This window comes from Festucalex cinctus, chromosome 1 (genome assembly GCF_051991245.1).
Source record: "Festucalex cinctus isolate MCC-2025b chromosome 1, RoL_Fcin_1.0, whole genome shotgun sequence".
Lineage (NCBI taxonomy): Eukaryota > Metazoa > Chordata > Actinopteri > Syngnathiformes > Syngnathidae > Festucalex > Festucalex cinctus.
The window spans coordinates 57,256,680-57,281,266 of record NC_135411.1 but is presented as its reverse complement, the minus strand read 5'-3'; the positions used below and the strand labels follow the sequence as shown (position 1 = coordinate 57,281,266).

Here is a 24,587-nt window from a genome sequence, read left to right as displayed (position 1 = left end):
ACAAGAAACTTGAAGTTGTTTAATCCTGCATTCGACAAATACTCCATACATTAAAAAAAATAAAATAAAACTAATAAAAATTAATTAAAAACATGCGAAAAAATACAAAATAACAAAACTGCTTTAAAAACTAAATAAACACAAGTCGAAATGAAATAACTAAACCAAATGAAAAATCCCCAAACCACACAGTAAATTCTGTAGATTCAATTTGATTCTATTTAGAGTGAGACCAAATAGACTCAGTTTTAGAGTAATATTTACACTTGGAAGATGGTAAAATAAAGAATTGGAAATATATAAAAAATAAATGTGACTCAAGGTAGGAACGAACTGGCAATCTCAAGCTTGGGAGACAGCCAATCTACTCCCAGAGCCACGCAGATCCTGCTTTCTGCTGGTACATCAGCTGCAGCTGATTCCATGATTTCATAGAATCTTCAACAGACCAAAAATGATCTTTGGTCTCTTGGAGAAAAGCAAACAAGTAGGAGGGGCATAGCTCAAGTGGTAGTGTGGCAATCTCCCAAGCTGAAGGTTGTGAGTTCGAATCTTATCCCTTGAGTGATATTTTTAATTTTTTTAATTTTTTTTATTTTTTTTTATTTTTATGTATTTTTTTTAATTTTTTATTTTACTCTCTTCCTAGTGTAAATCTTAGTTTACTCTAAAACTGAGTCTATCTGGTCTGAGTCAAAGGCTTATAGCCTTTTTGTCTGGAGATTGATTGTTCTTCCCACACTCTAACCTACTCCCAAGTCCACACAGCATACATGTTGAGTTTAAACTGTTCATAGAGTGTGAATAGTCATTGGTAAATGTGTCTGTGAAAGACTGCCAACAAATCTTGGATTTACCCCACCTCGCACCCAACGTCCCATCAGGGAAATGCTATAGAAAATGGATGGATCAATGTTGGAATGTTTTAACATGAGTCATAGTTGCGTGTGTCTGTGTGTGTAGGTTGGTGCAGTGGGAGGAGGGAGTCATCAGATGATCTGTCAGTTTCTCACTTTGTCCCTCCTTTGGGAGTCTGAAGCCTCTCAACGCTCAAGAATGAATCTTTGCAAAGTTAGGGCAGTTACAAAAAACTAACACAAATCTCCCGAAATCTCCTTGTCTTTTTGGGGCCGACAGTAGTGCCATGACGACACTGCTGGACTTGAAGAGTAGCGTCTTACGCCAAGTGCAAAGGAGCCAGTCGTTGAGGAGCCGCAGGGAGTCACCGCCTGCTGGCAGCAGCCCCCTCACCCACTGCCCAGAACCCTTATCCCGAAGGTGAGTCAAAAGTGGATGCTCACAAAGGCAAACAGCAAAAGACTATCTGTATTCATTAAAAGAAAACAAATGATGTCAGTTGTGTGGGACAAGCAATTTATAATTTTAATATTTTATATTACAGTTTAAAAAAGAACAGACTGAAGAAGAAATTAAGTTGTCACATGATAAAAGAAAACGTTATAATTTAACTTTTATTTTCATTTAACATACTCATAATCCCTCAAAAGGAAATTCAACTCCTAAACTGCTCAGTTTTGTTAATACATTATAGATATGGTTTATTTTATTTTACTTTACATTAAATATATCAAAATGGTATTGTTTTGTATTAATGAAATTACACTTTTAATTTAAAAAATATAAGAAAATATGAACTTATGGAGCATGCTCCATGCTTTACCTGAACAAAATAAATACAGAGCTAAACATGGAAGTAAATCTTAACTACATCTCATAAAGCATCCAGTAAATAATACATCCAGTTATATATTACAAATTAAACTGTGAGCGAAGATATCATGTAAGGCAATAAGTTTTACAATGCAATTAAATTTCAATACAAATGTTAAGAATTTCCCTCACAGGCACAGCAAAAGACAATTTCTTTCATATGTGGTGCTTTGTGCTGCTAACTTTTTTGTGCATTGGACACACATTCATAGATGAGCTTCCTCCGATTTGTTTTCAATCAGTCATTGTCACCGTCACGTCCACCTGTCTTGTTCTTATGCAGTGCAAGCTTTGCACTCGCCGTGCATTCACCAAGGAGCCATCAAGCATACTACCAGTATTACAATGCACCAATGGAAATACTGTATATCACTTAACACCATGCGGTTCTGAGGTGCAGCTCGCCCACTGCTGTTTCTAAATGTATTGTTTGTATTGATGTGTATATGTTGCACATCAATACGTGACTTTCAGGTGGTGCACTGTTTCTATATAGTGTCCAGCAACCATAAACACATTACTGTTTGTGAGCAGTGACTCGCTGTGTTGCTGCCTAAATTAATTTGTCACAATTCTCAATATCACTTTCATGTTTCCTATGAATTCAATGGAGAAAAAAAGTCTGAATGAAAGAGTAAAATACAACATGGCAATATGGACAAAATTTCATGTCTTACTATTTATCTCACTATTATTATCTCAATAACAATATTACTATGGGATTCAGTCTGAAAATTAAGTTGTTTTTTTAAGAAAAAGCAAAATTGATAAGAACTAATACAAAAGGATGTGTCGAAAGTGCAGTTTTATAATTAGAACTTTCCAGCAGTCATAACATTAACAAAGTCAGCAATATATAAAAAAGAATTCAATTCATTTATGTACTGTACCTAAGCTTTAATAATAAATAATTTTATTCTACACAGAAGTCTTTGTTTGTTTGCGTGCGTGTTAACAGTGTGCGGGCGTGTGCGTGTGTGTGTATGGGTGTTGTTTTGTCCCTGTTTGTCCATGCATGTGTGGCTAGATGCATTACACAGCTTTATTGCTAGGGCCACCACACAAAGCACTATTTCAAACTCGACTTGGACCGGACCATCAAAAATAAACACATAAATAAATAACAAAAAATTGGCCACTCACTATATACTGTGCAAGCCAGGCTACCCATACAATATGTTGCATTGTATCACTTTTAATCCTCAAGAAGATAGTGTGTTGCAAGGAACACACTGCTTGCTACTGAAATAACACATGGTCAATAATCATTAGGAAAATGTGGATATATTGTAGGGTGAGACTCTTATTCAATTGAATGGACCGACGACACACGGACCGCTCGTACGTTTTTTGCCCCAAGCTTCACTACATTATCCACTGGTTTATATGAAATTATAATTATGGTTTAGTGTTGTTGAAAAACACATTTAGTGATCGCTGCTTCGATGGATGTGCCACCCTAATTAATCTCTGGGTGTGTTGGGCCACCTTAACCAATAGATGCATCACCAAAGACATAAGGACTGATGCTCTCATGCAGTGGTTTTCAACCTTGTTCCTCGGGGACCCCTATCCATCCTGTTTTCCATGTCTTGCTTGGCCCACACAGGTGAGGATTGTTATCAGGCTTCAACAGAGCTTGCAGATTAGTTGATCATTTGAATCACCTGTGTTGGCCGAGGGAGACATGGAAAACAGGATGGAAATGGGTCCCCAAGGACCGGGATTGAGAACCACTGTTATAGCAAAGGCGTCTGCATGTTTTAGAGGTTTCCCTTGTCCAACACAGCTGATTGAAATGATCAGCTCATCAGCAAGCTCTGCAGGAACCTATAATGATCCTAATCATTGAATCAGGTGTGTTGGAGTAGGGAAACTTCAAAAACATGAAGGACTCCGGCCCCTGAGGACCAGACTTTGACATCTGGTCTAATGGATGCCTTACCCCATTTAATCACCAGACTTGGCACACTGCTTGATCAAATAAATGCCAAACCTCAAATATAGGGGCTTCTTCTTCCATCTTACCCCAATTAGGCTGTGTTCAGACTGCAGGCATTTCTGACTCGTTGGATTCCTCCTCAAATTGGATTTTTAGGGCTGACTGTCCAGACTGTTTTTAGCTAGTGTCCGAATCCGATGTGGCCCTGTTCAGACTGAGCCACATTATTGAGCCACCTGACAGGTTGCTGTGGCAACAATGTGGAACGGAGGCGGCACCCAGCGCGTGTACTGTTTGACGTCATTGTGAGGCTGTTTACTGCTCCGGACTTCCGTTCCTCACAAGCGTTAAGCGATTTTCTTTTCTTTTTCTTTGTTTCTTTAAAAAAAAAAAAAAAAAGTTTTTTTGCCCATATTTCTATGGCTATGACCAGGCACTAATTCGCTATATCCGCTTGCGCATGTGAAGAACTGACTATGTCGCGAGACCGGCTTCAGCACAAGAAACGTAAACGTAAACTGTCACTATATTTCTAATTGAGCATGAGAGGAGTCGCGAGACAGTGGAGCTGTCAAGGCGTTTGACTGCCGAGCATGCGAGGAACCAGCTGGGCAGTGAACCGATTGGATATTGACAGTGCGGCCACATTGGTTTTTGCACGCGTAGAGTGACGTCACAGTCAAATCAGTTCTGAGTGTTTCGAACTGATTAGACTGAGACGCATCCTGTCCAAATCGGATATGAAACTACCTCCCACATGTCGTTTCAATCGGTCCTTCACAAATCGGACTTCATGTGCTTTGTAACTGGTCAGACTACAGAAGAGCCATCCACTTTCAATCTAAATGAGCTAAAAATCGGATTTGGGCTGCAAGTCTGAACGTAGCCTTATTTACTGGATGTGCCAGTTGTGTTGGGCCATTAGAATAAATAGTTAAGATGTTGCACCTAAAATACAGATGCCTTATCATATATAAGAGTACAGTATCAGCATAATTATAATATCCATCTATCGATCCATTCATCCCGCCGATGGGACATGCCCGGAACATCTCTCCAGGGAGGGGAGGCATCCAGGAGGCATCCGAACCAGATGCCTGAGCCACCTCTACTGGTTCCTCTCAACACTGAGGAGCAGCGGCTCTACTCTGAGTCCCTCCTGGATGACCGAGCTTCTCACCCGATCTCGAAGGGAAAGCTCGGACACCCTGCGGTGAAAACTCATTCCGGCCGCTTGTATCTGGGACCTTGTTCTTTCGGTGACAACCCACAGTTCGTGACCATAGGTGAGGGTAGGAACGTAGATCGACCGGGAAATTGAGAGCTTCGCCTTTCCACTCAGCTCCTTCGTCATCACAACGGACCGATACAGAGTCAACATCACATCACGCATACAGCACAACATCACGTTGCACTGATCCGCCTGTCGATCTCCCGCTCCATCCTGCCATCACTCGTGAACAAGACCCCAATATCTTCCATTTGCAAACTTGTATGTTGGTCCCCCAAGGTCCTCGTCCTTGGCCGTCTCCCAGCTCTCTACGCATCTGAGCCCTGGCCCCTCTCACAGGTAGTGAGCCCATGGGAAGGGGGACCCACGTTGCCTTTTCGGGCTGTGCCTGGCCGGGCACCATGGGTGCAGGCCCGGCCACCAGACGCTCACCTTCGAGTTCCACTGCCAGGCCTGGCTCCAGAGGGGGGCTCCGGTGGCCCACGTCCGGGCAAGGGAAACGCATGTCCATCTATTTTAATCATCATAAGCGGTCCTATGAACTGCGCTTTGTCTGGTCCCTCACCTAGGTAGGACTTGTTTTCTATTGGTGACCCTGCTGGGTCGCATAAAGCCCCAGACAACATAGCTCCTTGGATCATTGGAACACAAAAACCCCTCCACCACGATAAGGTGACGGCTCACACAGCATTTCATTCATTCATTTTATTAATTTGTAAAGAAAAAGACAGTATGATATAAAGCAAATATTCGTTGATGTAGAATGAAAAGGAGCAGAAAGAAGCCACATCGTCATGGAATAAAACATTGATCCATAGAAAATTTGCTACATTTGTACAAAACAATAAACGTGTCGTAAAATGTGTTTCCTTATCTTTGCCTTTTGATTCAACGCAAGTTTGCCATGTGCTTGTCTCGTAGCAACAAATCAAGTGACCGAGGTGAAATTCCCCCCTTAACCCCCCCCCCACCACCACCACCTCTCTCCCCACCACCAGCTCAGTCTTGTTTTGAAGCCTCATCTGCAGCAAAAAAAAAAAAAAAAAAAAAAAAAAAACTAATAGTATGAACCTGGGGTTACCATAGCAACCTAAACCCAGGCTTTGCTGCCTCAACGTGAACTTCCCTTGTAATGACGCCCGTGTTTATTTTTAACCCGGAGGACGACCTCGGGTGCTGCGCTGTGCCTTGTTTATCTCCTCGCGTATCACTGATGACATATTTTAATAAATGCATAATCCAAATTGGCTCTGGCAGGATCCTTTTTTTTTTTTTTTTTTTTTTTTTTGTCTTGTTCCTTTAAATAGGCGTCTGAACTGTCACTACGGTACATGTCATTCCTCATTTCCCATGTGTTTTGCGATCTTAAAGGCTCCCCGCTGAGCCACCAACATGCACGTATGCTGAGAGTTCATCATTAGAGGCAAGCTGCTGATCTTTGTTAGCCATTCACACCACTGTAGAAACGCCTGCACTTTGGCTTTAGTTGACAATAAAGGCCGGGAGGTCGATCATTTCTTTTCAAGAAAATGTAGTTTTGTGTGTGTGTGTGTGTGTCGGTGTGTGTGTGTGTGTGTGTGTGGGGGGGGGGGGGGGGGGGGTGAGTGTGAGCGTGTGTACTAATTGTTTAGGGATGCAACAATCAGTTTCCAATTGGCAGAGGTGGACTTCACACTTTGCATTTCTGCTTTGCCGGGATCTCATTAGCAGGTTTGCCTGCTTCGTGTCACTGCTTTTTAATCAGTGCCCACACAGAGGACCACCACAACTGGGAGCGCAGACCTCCGTAGAGGGGAGGAAGCGGCCCACTAAAGCAGTTTAAGATTCAATGCTAAATCAGTCCTCATTATTTTAGGGGGACTGTACACTGATAGCCCTAGTGAGCAGTGTTAATTTTGACAAGAAATTTGTATTGAGTTTTAGTTAGTCTTTTGACTAAAATCAATTAGTTTAGTCATCCGATTGTATTTTAGTTTTAATCCAATTTTAGTTGACGTAAATAAAGATCAGTTTTAGTCGATTAAATTGACAATTAATTAGTTTTCCTTCAGCATACATTTAGACTTCTGTACTGAAAACAATATTTTTGAGTTTTTGTTTCATTTTCGTCTGAAAGAAAAATTGTGATAAAATATTACTCAAAGAAATGATCACTCCTAGTGAGTGCCCAAAAGTTTGCTTGGATCTGCACTAAATCACACTATTGAATGTCACTATACAAGCTATTTTAACTGTGTATACGTGGTGGCATGTACGGGGTACTGAGTGACAAAATTCTGGTTCTGTTTTCTTTTTGGTAAGTGCCAGTGCAGGAAAAGACAGATTCTATCTTCCAGGTGAGCACTTTCCATGGCTGACTCTTACTTGCCTAATCAATTGTGTAATTTTGGGGGTAGGTTGTGATAGGAGTAGGGTGTTAGTCTTTGTCGCACACATCCTACAGCAGTGATAACTGCTGCAGAGCTGATACGACGCAAGTGACAAGCGTGTGACAATCGGATTCCTTTAACAAAAAAAAAAAAATCATGGTGTTTGATCGGATGGCATCACATGGGTTGTCATGCCATCGCCGACAGTGACGCGTGCACGAGTAATTGCTGTGTACGTGCTGCCACATTATGTTGAAGTTTGGAAACGAGCGGCCGCTTGTCACCTTCACTTTTTCAATAAGCCGTCACCATGTTTGCTTCCCATCTCTGCGCCAGCCCAGACGGTGGGGGGAAGGATTGGGGGACATAATTGAAGCACTGGAATGAATTCTGGAAAATACATTCGACTCAAAACAACATGAGAACCTGTTTCCTAGCAACATCAAGCCACTTGTCTTTTTCTGGTGACGTGAGCAAGTGTGTTGTGTTGTGTCAGATCAGGCATTATTTTATTTTATTTATTTATTTATGTATTTATTTATTTATTTTTTTAAGTATCGTTCCAAAAGCTGGGAACAAAAGACCCGACAATGTTTAGCCAAATCCCTCTGGCAGTTAAGACTGACAGAAGACTGAACAGATTTGTGTTCACTACAATACCCACGACAATTAGGAACGGATGTGGAGGGAATAGAGGGTCTCAAAGCGCAAGGATGACGATGGAGTGGAGCTTATTTGTATTGTATGCACTAAAACAAAACTCCACCAATCCATTATAGCCATCCTTTTGTAAGACTCACTCCGTCTAGCTGCACTCCAACAAACCAGAGTCCAATTGTGGGAGTATTCAGAAGGTTTAATCAGTATTTATCTTAACTCAAACCCGGTTGAGTAGTCAAATATTTCAGCAGGTTTAGCCCAGCAAGCCCAATTTTATTTTATTTTTTTCAGCCTAGCTTGACCAGCTCACCCAGCATGGTTGCCATTAGTCTTCATCAATACCTCAGGGTTTTACCATCTGCTCCCCCCGGCATGGCGAGAGTCGGTGGGTGGCAGCAAGGATGGGCTGCCACAGCGCCCGCTGAGATGCGATGACACCACTAAAAGGGAGCGTGACAGGGGCCTCACATGGATTGCCTCCACCACAGCAGAATATTATGAGGGAATGGGAAACAGGTGGGTGGCGACCTGCGAAGGATTTGGGAAAAGGCTGATCCCCACCTGCCGCTGCTCACATCAGAGGTGATTTTCACGCAGGCCGGCGGGTGATGGAAAGCTGTCCGGTGAAGGAGATTTGGAAAATGTTTGCAAGTGGGATTCCCAAGGTGTTGGAGCTCGCTACATCCATTTCCCCCCTACCCCTGCCCTCTAAACGTGCTGCTGCATATCACCATGACGACCGGGAGGCTTGTGGGAGTCCGGGAATTCTCTCAAACCTGGGGGGAAAAAAATATGATTTGCATTTTTGCACACAGCTGTGCTCATTTGATTTAAATAGATCCCAGAGCGCATCCATGATGGAGTAAATTAGGGGAGTCCAATATAGTCTGTCATTGCATTCATAAGACCGCTCAGTCTACATTAGTCCAATAATATTTATGAGACAATTTAACACTTTTAGACTGAATATTTTAAGGTAATTTTGGACTGATTCCAACTCGCCCGACTCTCTTTTAGAAGTCTCGTTGGGTAGAATTTGAGCTCCCAACCGGTCTTTAACAATTAGAAGACTTTCTGGCATGTCTACAGTCGGTAAAAAAAAAAAAGAAAAAAAAAAAAAAAAGAAAAAAAAAAAAAGAATTTTCAGCACACATCAAGGCCAAACCAATTAGGGGAGCTTGTTGTTTTGCTGTTTGTACTTCACAGGCATACAATATCTTTGAAGTGCTAATCACAAAACAGCGTGAGACGTGACTCACTGGGAAAACATCTATCAAAACTTAAAACATCCATTGACAGATTCCTGAGTTAAATCCTACACATCAGATGGTTTGACAGTATTACCAGTGAAGAGCTCTGCTAACAAAAAATAAGAACTCAACTCAATCAATGCAAGTGGGGATAGATTGAACACAAGCTTATGAAACCAATGGCAAACAGCGTGCGTGACAGTAAAGTTGAATTCACAAGGAAAGAGAGGTCAAAAGACTAAAAGTCTTAGAGGAGGTTGGAAGTTTCTAACCTTGCTCTCGCACGATAAATTCTCGTAGTCTTTGTGAGTTCACAAACTCCGAAGAATACATCTTGTACCATTCCCGTTGATTTCCACCGATGGTGATTCGGACCAATCACAGAGCGACATTGGGTTTGGGGGCGGCTATGCAACTGTGACGAAACCAGGAAGCCTACGCCGACGCAGGGGATAACAAACAAACATACCTAACATGGACGAATGGACGCTACAATTAATTCTGTTCTTGCAGAATTGCTCACCGTTTCCCTGTCGAATGTTGAACAGCGAGAGGCGCTTCGTGCATTTCTAGCTGGTAAGATGTTTGTGTTTCCCCCCCTACGACGGGAATGAAGATGAAATTTTCACCCGTGGCCGTGATTGGTTAAACAAACGTGTACAATGCCGCATCGTCCAATCAGCTCGAACTATTGTTCAGAATGTCTCGTCTTTTCCAAGCAAATTACCGTGGAGAGGTACCAGATGGATATTGCGGATAACTCCCTTGAGTGAAGCGCAATATCAATCTGGCTATTGCCATCTTATGAAGTCTCCACAATAAGTCACTCTGCTCAAGATTTGAACCATGATCTTAATAAACGAGGTTATCCAGCAACCACAAATGTCTTTTAAAAATCTTACATTAAATTTACTGTACTTCAAATTCAGCACACCAAAATGGCAGCCATCTTCAGCTCTTCAGCTTGCCCAAATCCAGTCTTCAACCCAATCTGCTGGGTTTAAACAAAAACCCACAAAACAACCCTGCAATCTATTGTGTGTAGAAGAGTCATGAAATCAAGGATCTTGTTTTTCCCGTTTCCTTGGCAGGGTCTCCGAGGAGAGCATGGAGTTCTTTGAGCGTATGAATACCATTCTGCAGAAACAGGAGAACATGCTGCAGGCCGGCCAGGCCGAGGTAACCTCCCGCTCGACTTCCACCTCTCCGTCTGTTCGCAGGCCAACGACACACAAGCAAGCAAGGATGAGTGGGCAGCGGCCCGCTCCACGGTGACGTCTGTGAACAGACCGAGCCAGCGTTTGTTTTGGAAGTTTGTCAGCGACGAGCTGCTGTCAGCGGTTATGTTTTCTCTTAGTCTTAACAGCACTGTGATGATTTATTAGCATCTTGACAAAGAGTTTGTCATCACCCATAAGTGCCGTCATTTAATGCTGCAGTTCATCCAAAACACGAAATCTACCTCACGGTTCTGAGACTTGGCTTAGAAAACAAACAAACAAAAAAAAAAAACTCCTTTACACAATCTGGATTCGGGACTGCTTTTTATGGTCTACACTGCAAAACGAACAGCATAGAGCTCACTTAGAGTAATTCAAAGTGAAGATAAAGGATTATTTCCACTGAGTACATGAACATGCCTGCAGTGGATGATCACAGTAGCGAGTCTTGGGGTGCAGTTGCATCGTTGCACCAATTGGTTATATTGTTACATCATGTAAAAGGAAGAGCGCATGATGTCCTCCTCAATAAGTTGATTATAAAGTATTCCTCCAAGAGTCCATTCAAGATTCACTATCAGATTGTTCCCATCACAGTGCCAAAGAGTAGCTTGCACCGTGCCGCCACCACAAGAACACGTGGACCAGGCCTTTATCCAGGATAGAATCAGCAGGACCGAGGTTTGTTATAGGTCCAATGTATAGTTCAACTTACACTCCTTACACCTGAAAAGGCAATGACAGAAAAAAAGAATGTGAGTATTACGTGTCTTAATTCTTTTCTTTCCCATGCAGCTGGACTTGCTCTTTGAAGAGGTTGTGTACACAGTCGTTAACCGAGTGGGGGTGCCATCATCAGAACATGTGATGAGTGATGAAGAGCTTTTTACCTACCTCCTGAAGGTATCAATGTGTAACGTGTCTGTCTGTCTGTCTGTCTGTTTGTTTGCTGCCTGTAGGACATTTAAGTAGAAGGATGCACGGGTGATTTCCTCATCATAAACAATTGATTGAAATAAAAGCTATATATATATATATATATATATATATATATATATATATATATATATATATATATATATATACCAAACAAACCTAATTTTGTCCTTAAAAAAAAAAAAAAAAGAAAGAAACACAAAAACACTTCAAATTTGATTGAGAATAAGCATACAGCTACCTTTAATTTTTTTTAAACAAATTATATACTGTAATTTTCAAAAAGTATCTATAGGTGTTGGTGATACTGGCCTTGTATTTACTTGGTATCGGATCAATACCAAAATTTGCAGTATCGCACACCACAAATATCACGTCTGGGAGTGGCTGAATAACATCACATGATTTGTAGCGTTACGTGCTATTGGTTCAACTGACATAGTAGTCTGCAGTGTTTGCCTGCACATTTTAATGACGTTCACAACTTGATTTTGGGAAAATGTGCAATAATTACTAGTGCCAACAAACAATATCTGATTCAGAAAAAAAATAAACTTCAAAACATGAACGATCCATGTCTTCCCTCACCAGGGATCATTGATCTAAAAAAACTAAAGCTGATACTGTTTTTATTTCTGTCTTGAAAAAGGTGTTTGATATGGGCGAGGAGGAGCATGACATCATACTCCAAAAAGTGCAAGAATCCAAGGTGAGTCTTGACAGCGTTGATACAGAATTATACACCAAAAAAAGAGAACCTTCTTCATGGTTTGCAATTATTCTAACTATTTAGTGCATTTCCTCCACAGAGAGCCACGTTTTCCTTGAGAGCTTCTGTCTTGAAAGCCAAGAATCTGTTGGCTAAGGATGCCAATGGTAAGACTCTTCAAGTACTAAATCACTTCTCGCTGGCCAGAGCTAATATTTTCTCCATTAATGCCACTGAAAAGCTTTTTAAGCACGCTCAGTGAAGTAGACAAGTTGTTGGCCTCTCATCTGCTAATAGCATGTCATTTGCGTAGATGTGTGCAATTGATTGCACTAAGGGGACATGGAAATCATGCTCATACTATATGTGTAAAATGAGTTGTGATATATAGTATTTAGAAACACGGAACTACAAGTAATTCTGTTAAAGGGAGAGACAAAATGTTATAGCCAAATCAGGACATTTTGTCAGTTTGAGATTGCAGTGAGTGCATTTCTACATCGAATCCCCCCAGCCAAACAAATCCACCAGCAAATACCCCCCTTTACACGGCCCTGGATACAGTATGTCATTTGTACACTAAAAACAAAAAAAACAATCTGAATTTGGTGCTTGGACCTACAGTGTAAATTCAAGTATCAAGAACAAATATTAAGCAAAGGTGTGTTTCTGTAAAAGGTGTTAATTTGTGGAATAATTTGGGAATTGACGTGAAAAGATGTTACTCACTTGTTGAGTTTAAAAAAAATTGTTTAAAAGCAAAGTAAAAAAAAATACTTATGTCAAATAAGAGCAGGAAAATTGTATATATGAGTATCAGTATATGATTTATTAATGTACTATGGTATATGTCTAGGAATTTCATGTACATATGTTGCTGAATAATGCACGCATGTCCAAGTGCACTTGTATTCATAACCAGGTTGAGACATTTATTTTTAAAAATATTAACCTAGTATTGTATTAATAATGAAATAAGTTTAAATATATAATGTATAAGGCGTAGGACTAGATAAGTTTTTAACTTCTTCCTACTCCCTTTTGAACATGTAAACTGTGTTGATTTTATGTTTGTTTTTTTTTCTTTTCGTCTTTTTTTATTTTTTGTTGCTCTGCTGTTTGTTTGTATGTTTACATGTTCAATAAATCAAATCAAATCAAGTATCCTGCGACTTGAAAATGTGCACAGGGTCTCAAATTGGTCATAAGTGTCTGTTTTATGGCCAGGCTACAGCGACCCCTATTGCATGTTAGGCATCCTGGAGGGTCAGAGCCCGCGAGAGCCTGAGGAGAAGAAGGAAAGGAAGTTCAGCTTCAGGAAGAGGAAGGACAAGCTGGAGAAACGCTCCAGCACCAAGGAGGCGCTGCCGGCCAGGTGCATCCAGGTGACTGAGGTCAAGCCAGAGACCCTCAATCCGGTCTGGGACGAGCACTTTGTCTTGTGAGTTGAACACTTTTTGACCTTATATGATGATGATGGACTTCCAAGAGAAGTACACCTTGAGCATTTCTCTTCTGTTTTTTTTGTATCCACAGTGAAGTGGATGACGTCCACAATGACCTGCTGCATTTGGATATTTGGTAAGATTTGGGTGCTTTACAGGAAGTTAATTAATTTTGAACAACTTTATTTTTTCCCTCATAATGTAAAAATGGGGTCTGCATTTAAATAACATGTTAAATAATGAGTCAAGTGCATAGTCAAAAAGTGGCATTATCTATTTATTTGCTTTTATTACGGTAATTGTATTTATTGCAGCGGATAATATGACCCCCATTCACACAGAGGTCATATAGTATCCTAATTCCTAGGTACACTTACACAATCCAATAATATCTGGTAATGGTATAAATGCCACTCTCGTTTTCTTCTCCAGGGATCACGATGATGACGTATCGGTGGCTGAGGCCTGCAAAAAACTCAATGAAGTCAGTGGACTTCGAGGAATGGGAAGGTATTATTAGTAATATCATAGCTCTTCTGGCTTGGTTGAGTTTTACTTTAAAGTAGTATGTGAGGGGAAAGAAATGAACAAAACCAAAACACAATTTGGTCAATTTGGTTGAGGGAGACAAAGGCAGGGTTATTGTTTAAGGTTTGTAATTTTACTGTATAATGATAATAAGCTTGCATACAGGGGAGCTTCACTGACAATCATGTCATTCTGTTAGGTATTTTAAGCAGATTGCAAAATCAATGCGTGCCAATGGATCGTCATCATCCAGCTCAGAGGAAAATGCAGATGACTTCTTGGGATGCATCAACATCTCTTTAAATGTGAGAAAAGTTCAGATGTTTGCAATTCAAAGTATTTCAGATGCCTTTTCACCCGGCTCGTTTTTCCCGCTCTGACAGGAGATTCCCGTTGGCGGCTTCGACACTTGGTTCAAACTGGAGCCTCGCTCAAGCGCCTCGAAAGTGCAGGGAGAATGTCACCTGATACTGCAGCTGTTCACAAGCCAGGTATGTGAAGCGAGCATCTGCAGGGTTGCCTCTCATTTGGAAGAAGGTGTTCACGCTTTTGTTTTGGACTTAGAGAGACACAATGCTGTCCAAGAAAGAATCAAACGTGTCCATCCACAAGAAACTACTGAGTCAGATTGTTGAGTATGAGCACGCTCACGTCAAGGTGAGTTTCCTCCTTTGAGAGATGCTGTCATTGAGCTGAAATACAGAAATAAATTAAAGTAGCACAAAGAAACTTTTAAACCTTAATAAAATATTTTCATAACTCTTCTGATGAAACATCGACTTAAAACTAATTGATTGGTACCGTTGCCATGGCCTGAGGTCTGTATCATTTTTACTGGCACTAAATATCTTTGAGGAGGATGATGGGAACACTGCCACACAAAAAACTACAAATGTCCTGACTGCTTTATGGCATACGTCACTCCCCCCTTTTCCCATTTGTTACAAAGACTGATGTCAACTTGAATGTCATCGCACGATTACTGCTTTCCTGGCAGAAGCTGCAAAACAACTGAAAAGTTTTGTTTGATGAGACAAAACAGAAAAGGGGCAGCTACCCGGATAAAAGGACAGTCAAGGATCAAAATTCGCCCGGCTGTCACTCTCAAAAACAACGCAATGCACTTGTCTTCATGGGAAATGTGGTCTTCCTTCAGGCATAACATTAACGCTTTTGTCAATGTGACGCCACCATAATCAATGTAAACTGAAAGTTCCTTAGTGTTGCTTTAATTGAGCGCTATGACACTGGTTGATAGATACAATACGTCATAACATGGGGATGACATCAAAGCATTCTGCTTTGTATGAAGTGGTATCATCTTCAGGCAATGCCATGACATTTCTCCTATCATGACTCAACCCCATTTCAAAAAACAAATTTACAAAATTTACTTGGTTGTTAAATGTCACACTTGTTGGGTGGGCACACATTCCACACATCCAACTATTTGAGCAAGCAGTTAAAAGGTCACATTTTCACAATACTAAAATGTAATTTGGCGCGTGACCCTGCCGTCTTTTGCCAGCGTGAGCCGTACAACTGGAACGGGCAGGTTAGCCCCCCGGCGTGGACGGTGCTGACTCACCACGCTGTACAGACGGACCTCACCCGTCTGCAACAGGCCATTATGTGAGCTTCTATTGTATGAGAGTGAAAATAAAACAGCAGCTAACTTGATAAAAGGTTGCCTTTTCTGCCTCAGTCGCTGGCAGTGCTACAGCGGCCACCATCGAGCCCAGCGGGTGTGCTACTCCCTGCTGCTGCGCCTCCTGAGGGCCATCGATGCAGAGTGGGACCCTCCCTCTGTGAGAGGAGACCTGGTAGGTTGTCCACCTGCGGGCACCTCATGGAGCGTTTGGCGGGGGGTAGGCGTCATCACCTGGAAACGTCCACCTCATTAGCTCGTCCCTGACATTCATCAAGGTTTTTGGTTCAGCCAAAAATGTCTCACAGCATAACTCAGGGGTGCTTCCTATGTCCAGGAGAGGCAGTTGTCAGACAGCTTCAGGCTGTACACAGAGCACTGCCTGTGCCTGATGAAGAACATGCGGCAGGTTTTCCCCTGCACCAGCGCCGCTGCCATTACGCGCTACGAGCTCATGCTGAGGTAACGTCCCTGCTGCTGCACCGCCATCGCATCACATCGCATCACGTGCCGTGGCGAGAAGCATCTGACCTTTTCACACTAATGGACCGTCACCCACCAGACCGCTTGCCCATGCAGAAACGTGTTGCTCGGCTTGCTTTTGTCACTGCAGCATTCGCAAAAGCAGGTCTGACCAGCAGCTAAATGAGCTTGTTACCTGCAGATTGAATGTAAGCCAATCTGTGGCAGGGTTTTTGGCCCTAAATTCCCGACATCTGCAGCTATGCACAGTTTAGAGTAGGATTCCTCAAAATCCTGCAGGTTTCCATCTGAAGTTATTTCTGTGACTGTTTGACTATTCGGTGTTTTCAGGGTACTACCATCGGTTTATCTCACTGTGAAAAGTATATTCCAGAGACCCACATTCCTCTCCATTGTTCTCCTTATATCATATCACGTGTGCTTTTACACAGCTTATTCATTGCTCTGTGTGGCAGCAGTTAGAGCATATTGTGGTGCTGATCAGTTGCACAAGAAAAACTGAGATTCTGCAGAAGAAGGATTTGTTCAGTTTAGTAGGTTGATCACACTATTATTTTACGCAGCTGGAAAGTCATCAGGTTACACTTGGGAGTAACAGCCAAACCGGGAGGTCACTTTATCAGAAACAACTCAGTCAGCGTTTTGTGAAAACATAGGGCAACAATGTAACGCAACAGTGAAATAAGACACACATTCAACGAACTACGGGTAACATAAACACAAATGAACGATTGAGCCTCAAGGTAAAAAAAAATAAATTAAAAAGTAGTTTTTCTCACCCATATCTTTTTTTGGGGGTGATTAGATGTCTCAAAATGTGTGAAATAAAAAAAGATACACCGATCCTTTGACAAGCATCTCATCTACACTAAATCCTGGTTTGTAATCCAAATTGGGTGAAATAACTGTCTCAGCGCTGGGTACAAATCAGACCGAATAGTTAAAGCTACCTAGAAATTGATTTCCAGGGTCTCAGGATTGCTGTATTTAAAAATAATACTAATTTTATTATTAACATTTTCAAAGCAGAAGCAACTTTCCCCTGTCAGGGGGTCACCACATACTCTACTGCATGTATCCATCTGCCCTGATCAAGACTTCAACTCTGATCTCTGTGTCCCAAGTCAGCAGTGTTCCCCACTAATCCATCCAGCACCAGCTCAGTTTGTAATAATGTTACATCGAATTTATTTCAACCCAAGTACACAGCCCAAAATGGTGACCAGCTTCAGCTTTTCAGCCTCTCAAATTCAATCTTTAACCCAATCTGCTGGGTCAAGTAATTAACCCAGCCTTGTGTAAAAGTAACACAATCTGCTCAAAATGCACAGCTCCCAATAGGAGCTATAGGAAAACAAGATCATGTACATTCATCCTCCTTCATGCATACACTTTTGTGTATAATATGTAATAAATACTATCATAAAATGGTGGTCTTCTTCCTCCACTAGGGGGATCGGCTACATGGAGAACATGCGGGCGTTTAAGACTGTTTGCCCTCTGCGTAACGAGCTGCACTTGGACATCACATCTGCCGTGAAGGTAACAACAGTGGAAGTGGAATTGCTGCTCTGGAGTCCTTTGAATGAGTTTAGTTTAGTTTAGTTTAGTTTAGTTTAGTTTTTATTTTAATGACCCCTACTTTAAATGCCTTCATCTTCTTAACAGAAAGGAACCTCTGAGTGGTACGAGAACCTAATTGTGCAGTACAAGCCAGAGGATGGGGTACGTGCACACAAACTCCACATCATTATTTTGTACAGTACTTCATTGTCAACAAAATTAATGTGTTTTGGATGTAGTCACTGGAGGAGCACCTGAAAAAAATGATTGTGGTGGTGGACGCCGTCTGCACAGACATGCAGAGAGCACAGAATATCTACAACAAACTCTTCTACAGGTGCACCTGAAGCTGGAACTTTTGCTTAATTTTACTTCCATTAGTAATTACCTCCTGGTGTGTCTTTGTTTCTGCAGTGCGGTCAAAGTGGATTTCTTCAGCGTGTCATACAGGCTGCTGGAGAAGCTGGTAGGTCTCCACAAATGGGGCTCTTTTAAAGAATACCTATCCAGTCATCATTTAGCATTTTGCTGCTGTTATAACAAATATTTGGTATAAAAGTGAATAAAATGTGCTAACTTGAGTAGGTAGCAGATAGATCTTTTAAGGCTGATGCCAATTCCAGTATTTCACAGAGTAAAAGTCTAATAGCCAATTAATCAGCCAAATAAGAAATATAATTATAATACTAATACAGTATATACAGTAATGTCTTATTGACCCCTTTAACGCTTCCAACAATAAAAACATTACGAAAAAATGACAGAACATGAGATTGATTTATAATACTTTGTCTTTTAGTATTTGCTTAAATTCAAAACCCTACTAGTTTAAACCCTACTTTAAAACACCAAGCCTCATTCAAAACTCTACTTTGAAACCCTAACTCTTGATCAAAACCTTACTTTCAAACACCTAGTTCAAAACCCTTTTTGAAACCCTAACTCTCGTTTGCAATGGAGATCTTTTTCTTCTTTTTCTTTTTCTTTTTTTTTGTGCACATTGTTCTGCCGGTCAGTGACTTGAACTGGTTTCCCACAGTGGTTGGCGATGAGCTTAACAACTTGGCCATAGTAACCAAAAAATTAATAAAAGCCATTGTATTGGCCGGGAATTAAGCCCCCCCACCCCAATATTTTATATATTTAGTTTTTTAGATAATCAGCATTTTTTTTCTTAAATTTAAAGTGTACATAGCAGCAAACAATATTTTCTTGTCTTGAAACATTAGTCGGTGATATTTTGGGCTATGGGATGAAGTTAAATCAGAACCACAGTAGCGAGTTTACTGGCTAACACAGCACATTTGATTAAGCTGCTTTGTTAAAACAGTATCTGTAGGAACTGCAACTGTGTCAGGCTCAGCATTAAAATGTGGAGAGTCATGTTTGCCTATTACGGTAAACTCTTTTTGAAAAACAGTCCGCTGGCTGTTGCCAGCTTATACTGGTCACTAGCTAGCTGCTAGCCATTAGTAGCTAACGCCGACAACTGACGCTGTATTATACAGTAGTGTAATTATTAAATTTCATTTATTAAATTTTCTAATCAAGGTAGGCCTACTCAAATTACTTGAGAGCTTGTTTGACATCTATCCAAACATGGCATTTGTACTTTTTGTTTTTATTTTTACAGGTGGCCGATGATGTTAACGTGGCCATGGAAAGGCTTTGCGGCACCTTGGAGCAGGAAAGTTCCAAACTGACGCAGACGATGGGCGAGACCGTCTTTGAGCTTTTCGTGTCTCTCAAGAGCCTTAAGGGCTTCCGGGAGTTTCTTCCTCTCAAGTCCGTCAAAACTGCAACTCGCTTACTTTCATTTGGCCAGTGTACCAATACTTTTGTCTATACATGCGATGAGTCATCCTTTTGTTGCTTGTTGTGTTTTCTTCATTCTCCTCCTCCGCAGAGATGCAAAGATGTTGGCTTTGACGGGATTCCACAACTGGTTCAAGTCGTCCATTCACAAGTTCCTTCAGATTGTTCACGACAGATCATGTGACAGGATCTGCAAAGCGGTGGAGACGGACAAAGTAAGATGCCCTGCCCCTGATTTGTTGCTCTGTCCTCAAGTGTAGTAACCATGGTGATAGAGCTCCACATCATCTGCTTCACTGAGGTCACATTTTGTGATTGCTTCTCTGTGAGCAAAGAAACGGACCGAATTTTTTTCATTTTCAGTGCTCTTCCAGAAACAAATTTTCTACTGATTCTTCTCCAAACATCATGCAATAAAGCAATTTCCGTATTGTTTTTCACAGACTATTTAACAGGTATTTGAGGTGACTGGGGTCAAACGTTAGTTGCCATATACTGTATTATACTATGGTTTCTATAAAGTTTTTTTAATATGTTAAATATTGGGAATTTAAGAAATATGTTAAAGTAAATATATTAAACAGTGAATATAAAAATTTACAAATACATGAATTAATGTGAATTTGTTTAATGTATTTTTAAATACAAAAATATGGGGGAAAGTACTATTGGAAATCATTTAATTGTCACGCCGCCACCAGAGTGGCGGGTCATGCTTTTATTTTCACAGTCAGGTTCCCAGTTTATTTTGAAAGTACTAACTCTCATCTCACCCCAGGTCACTTACCCTTCCTGCAGCCTCACTGATTACCGGTCCACGCCCATGATCACTACCACCTGTTCCTAATCAACCCGGACATAAAAGCCACCTGAATTCTCTCCTCGTTGCCGAAGTGTCACATCTCAGTGCATGGAAGCGTCCTCACAGTCCTTGAGCCACAGTCCTAGTTTGATGTCTTGCCTTGCCTTGCTTTGTCTTGCGCCCTTTGTTTGCCCCTTGTTTTCCTCCCTTGTGGAGCGCCTTTAGTTGTCCCTGTTTTTGAGTGCCCTTTTTGTATCTCCAGTTTGGAGCTCTTTTTGTTCAGCTTTTTTTCCCTCTTTGAGAGGTGTTTTGAGTTTCGAGCAATTAAAACTGCAGCCTTGTTGGCCAACTGTCACTCTGCGTCTGAGTCCTACCTCCTCGCGTCGTGTCACTACACTTCGGCCAGCATGGACCCAGCGGAGAAGTTGGAGGCTGCACTTCGGCGACAGGCCGCCCGCCTGTCGCACACGGAGGAGGTCCAGCAGGCTATGGTCACCCGGATGGGAGAGCTCGCTGGACAGGTGCAGGAGCTGGTGAGCCACCTGCAACACTCCACGCCGAACGTCACGAAACCAGAGACCGCTGAACTACCGATCCCGACTCCAGTCGTGTCCGGGGCTGGTTTGAGATTGGCTTCCCCGGAGCGATACTCGGGAGACCAAGGACAATGTCAGGCATTCCTGACCGAATGCGACATACACTTTGAACTCTCACCATAGGCATTCCCCACGGACCGTTCCCGCGTGGCCTTTATGATTTCCCACCTGACTGGACGAGCCAGAGACTGGGCCACAGCGGAATGGGCACGGCACTCCCCGACTTGCTCAACCGCAGCCGGGTTTAGCAGGGCACTTCGCCTCGTGTTCGATCCAACCAACATGGATCGGGAAAACTCGAGAGCTTAGTAACCTCAGACAAGGCCGAGAATCGGTGAATGATTACGCAATCCGATTCCGAACTCTAGCGGCCAAGAGTGGCTGGAATGACACAGCCCTTTTTGACCACTTTTTGAAGGGGCTTTCCACAGCCATGCAAGAACTCCTACTGCCCGTGGACTTACCTGGCGATTTGGACTCGTTTGATCTCGTTGGCCATCCGCACAGATCATCGAAGGCGAGATCTTTTGCAGACCAGCGGACATCAACGGGGACACGGCTCCGGATTCTTCTGGCATCCAGAAGCAAGAGGTCCTCCGCGAGGTGCACTTCCCCAGTCGCCCACCGCGGGAAGGCCCAGCGAGAGTGACGAGGAGCCGATGCAGCTGGACCGCGCCCGATTGTCTCACCACGAACGGCAGCGACGTCGTCAAGAGGGGCGATGCTACTACTGTGGAGAACAAGGCCATCTGGTGGTAGCTTGTCCCACCAAAAGAGTCTCTCCGGTGAGTACCGCGACTCACAAGCAAGGCAAGAACCGAAAACTCACGCAAGTCAAGATTTCCTGCAATGACATTTCCACAGACTTGCTAGTTCTCATTGACTCCGGAGCGGACGAGAGCCTCATGGATTGGGGTCTGGTGGAAAAATTGCAGGCAGGCACGGAGCCACTTTCCACCCATATGAGGGCCAGGGCGCTCAATGGGAAAGACTTATTCCTCATCACGCATGTCACAGAGCCTCTTGAGATCCATATTGGACAGCACCGAGAACTTCTTTGCTTCCATGTCTTCCGTTCCCCATCACACACACTGGTCCTGGGTCATCCCTGGTTGCAGTTGCACAACCCCCGCATCGACTGGCGATCGGGGCGAGTCCTGGACTGGGGAGATGATTGTGAACACCATGGGGTGGAGCGGCCAGCGGCAGAGGCACCTCCCGCTGCCATCCGACAGGTGTCTCTCGTGAATGACCAGGATTACCCGGACCTGAACACCGTTCCCACCTGCTATCATCCTCTCAGGGAGGTGTTCAGCAAGACCAAGGCCGTGTCACTTCCCCCACATCGATCCTATGACTGTGCGATCGAGTTGATTCCTGGATCTACCATCCCCAAGGGGAGCTTGTACTCGGTTTCGGGTCCCGAACGCAAGGCCCTAAACGAGTACATAGACACTTCGTTGAAAGCCGGACTTATTCGGCCTTCGTCATCGCCAGCTGGAGCCGGTTTTTTCTTTGTGGGCAAGAAGGATGGCTCATTACGCCCTTGCATTGACTACAGTCCCCTGAATGAAATCACAGTCAAGAATCGTTATCCTCTGCCCTTGATGTCCTCAGTATTCGACCAGCTCCAGCAAGCCAAGATATTCACCAAACTGGATCTCCGCAACGCCTATCATCTCGTCCGTATTCGTGCAGGGGATGAGTGGAAAACTGGCTTCAATACTCCCCGAGGCCACTACGAATATTTAGTCATGCCCTTTGGACTCACTAATGCGCCAGCGGTTTTCCAGGCCATGATTAATGATGTGCTCAAGGACTTCCTCGACCAGTTCGTGTATGTGTATCTTGACGACATATTGATCTGCTCACCGGATTTGAAAACCCACCAGCACCATGTCACCCAGGTCCTGAAACGCTTGCTAGAACACAAGCTCTATGTAAAGGCTGAAAAGAGCCTTTTTCATGCGGATACCGTCTCATTTCTGGGATTCAACGTATCTCCTGGCAAAGTCGAGATGGAGCTGGAGAAGGTCAGCGCGGTCAGGGACTGGCCCACACCGGAATCCAGAAAAAAGGTGCAACAGTTCCTGGGCTTCGCCACCTTTTACCGACGCTTCATCCGCAACTTCAGCTCCATCGCTGCTCCACTCCATGCCTTGCCCTCGCCACAGCAACGCTTCGTCTGGACCCTGGAAGCCAACGGCGCATTCAACACACTTAAGAAACGTTTCACAGAGGCTCCGAGACTCAGAGTTCCCAACCCTACCCGCCAGTTCGTGGTTGAGGTAGATGCCTCCAATCTGGGCGTCGGAGCCGTGCTATCCCAAAGGAGCCAGGAGGATGGAAAAGTACATCCCTGCGCCTTCTTGTCCCGGAAACTCTCAAAGGCCGAGCGCAACTACAGCGTAGGAGACCGAGAATTGCTGGCTGTCAAGGTCGCCTTGGAAGAGTGGAGGCACTGGCTGGAGGGCGCGGAACACCCCTTCATCATCTGGACAGACCACCGCAGCCTGGAATACCTACGTCAAGCCAAGAGACTGAACCCACAACAGGCCAGGTGGTCATTATTCTTTAACAGATTCTCGTTTTCTCTGACCTACAGACCCGGAAGCAAGAATGTTAAAGCAGACGCTCTTTCGCGTATTCATGACCCGGAAACCACAGCAACCGAACCTGAACCCATCCTGCCTAGAGACTGCATTGTCGGAGCCATGTCCTGGCAGGTTGAAGAGGATGTCAAGGAGGCCCTCCAAGACACGATCGTTCCAAAGGAGTGTCCACCACGACGGCTCTACCTCCCGGAGGGTCTACGAGCACAGGTGATCGATTGGGCACACACCTCTCGTCTGTCTTGACACCCAGGTACTCGCAGGACCCTGTACGTCGTCGCCCGGAGATTCTGGTGGCCTTCAATGGAGACCTCGGTACAGGAATATGTAAAGGCCTGCCCAGTCTGTGCCCGAAATAAGACTTCGAATCAACCCCGGATGGGCCTTCTTCAGCCACTGCCAATTCCCTCAAGACCCTGGGCTGAGATCTCCATGGACTTTGTCACTGGACTTCCCACATCACATGGTAAAACCACCATACTTACAGTCGTTGATCGCTTTTCAAAGATGGTCCGTTTCATTCCATTGCCCAAGCTACCCTCCGCCAAGAAAACAGCAGAAATAATGATTGACCAGGTATTCAGAACCCATGGATTCCCGCGACACATTGTGTCCGACCGCGGGCCCCAGTTTGTTTCTCGTTTCTGGAAAGAGTTTTGCAGAGCCATAGGGGCCAAGGCTAACCTGACCTCAGGTTATCACCCAGAAGCCAATAGACAAGCCGAGAGGCTAAATCAACAGCTGGAGACCGGACTCCGGTGCTTGGTCTCCCAAAATCCGTCCACCTGGAGCAAAAACTTGGTTTGGGTTGAACTGGCTCATAACTCGTTACCCACCTCTGCCACAGGAATCACGCCGTTCAAATGTGTGCACGGTTACGACCCACCTTACTTCGCGAACCTGGAGGAGGAAGCCTCAGTTCCTTCGGTTCTCGCCATGGTCCGCCGGTGCCGCCGAATCTGGTCAGCAGCTCGACTGGCACTACAACGTCAAGGCGACAGGATGAAAAGAGCTGCTGACCGGAGGAGGAGGGCCGCACCCCAATAT

The 24,587-nt window shown here is 43.5% G+C and overlaps 1 protein-coding gene across 3 annotated transcripts in view; it reads left to right on the top strand.

The window, feature by feature from the left end:
• The window catches only part of baiap3 (BAI1 associated protein 3), a 49,260-nt gene that overhangs the window by 14,702 nt on the left and 9,971 nt on the right, over positions 1–24,587 (top strand). Inside the window, exons 2-22 of one of the 3 annotated variants that reach the window (XM_077496803.1) lie at positions 1,138–1,278; positions 10,275–10,362; positions 11,001–11,084; positions 11,199–11,306; positions 11,989–12,048; positions 12,149–12,215; positions 13,303–13,489; positions 13,585–13,629; positions 13,926–14,003; positions 14,221–14,326; positions 14,405–14,512; positions 14,586–14,678; positions 15,550–15,653; positions 15,727–15,844; positions 16,007–16,131; positions 17,604–17,694; positions 17,821–17,877; positions 17,955–18,052; positions 18,130–18,181; positions 19,349–19,500; positions 19,622–19,745. In XM_077496803.1, the coding sequence (XP_077352929.1) occupies positions 1,145–1,278; positions 10,275–10,362; positions 11,001–11,084; positions 11,199–11,306; positions 11,989–12,048; positions 12,149–12,215; positions 13,303–13,489; positions 13,585–13,629; positions 13,926–14,003; positions 14,221–14,326; positions 14,405–14,512; positions 14,586–14,678; positions 15,550–15,653; positions 15,727–15,844; positions 16,007–16,131; positions 17,604–17,694; positions 17,821–17,877; positions 17,955–18,052; positions 18,130–18,181; positions 19,349–19,500; positions 19,622–19,745 (2,079 nt within the window). In that variant the 5' untranslated portion in view covers positions 1,138–1,144. Of the gene's footprint in view, positions 1–1,137; positions 1,279–10,274; positions 10,363–11,000; positions 11,085–11,198; positions 11,307–11,988; positions 12,049–12,132; positions 12,216–13,275; positions 13,490–13,584; positions 13,630–13,925; positions 14,004–14,220; positions 14,327–14,404; positions 14,513–14,585; positions 14,679–15,549; positions 15,654–15,726; positions 15,845–16,006; positions 16,132–17,603; positions 17,695–17,820; positions 17,878–17,954; positions 18,053–18,129; positions 18,182–19,348; positions 19,501–19,621; positions 19,746–24,587 lie in introns of those variants that run through there. The other 2 variants (XM_077496795.1, XM_077496812.1) reach the window with 2 other exon arrangements.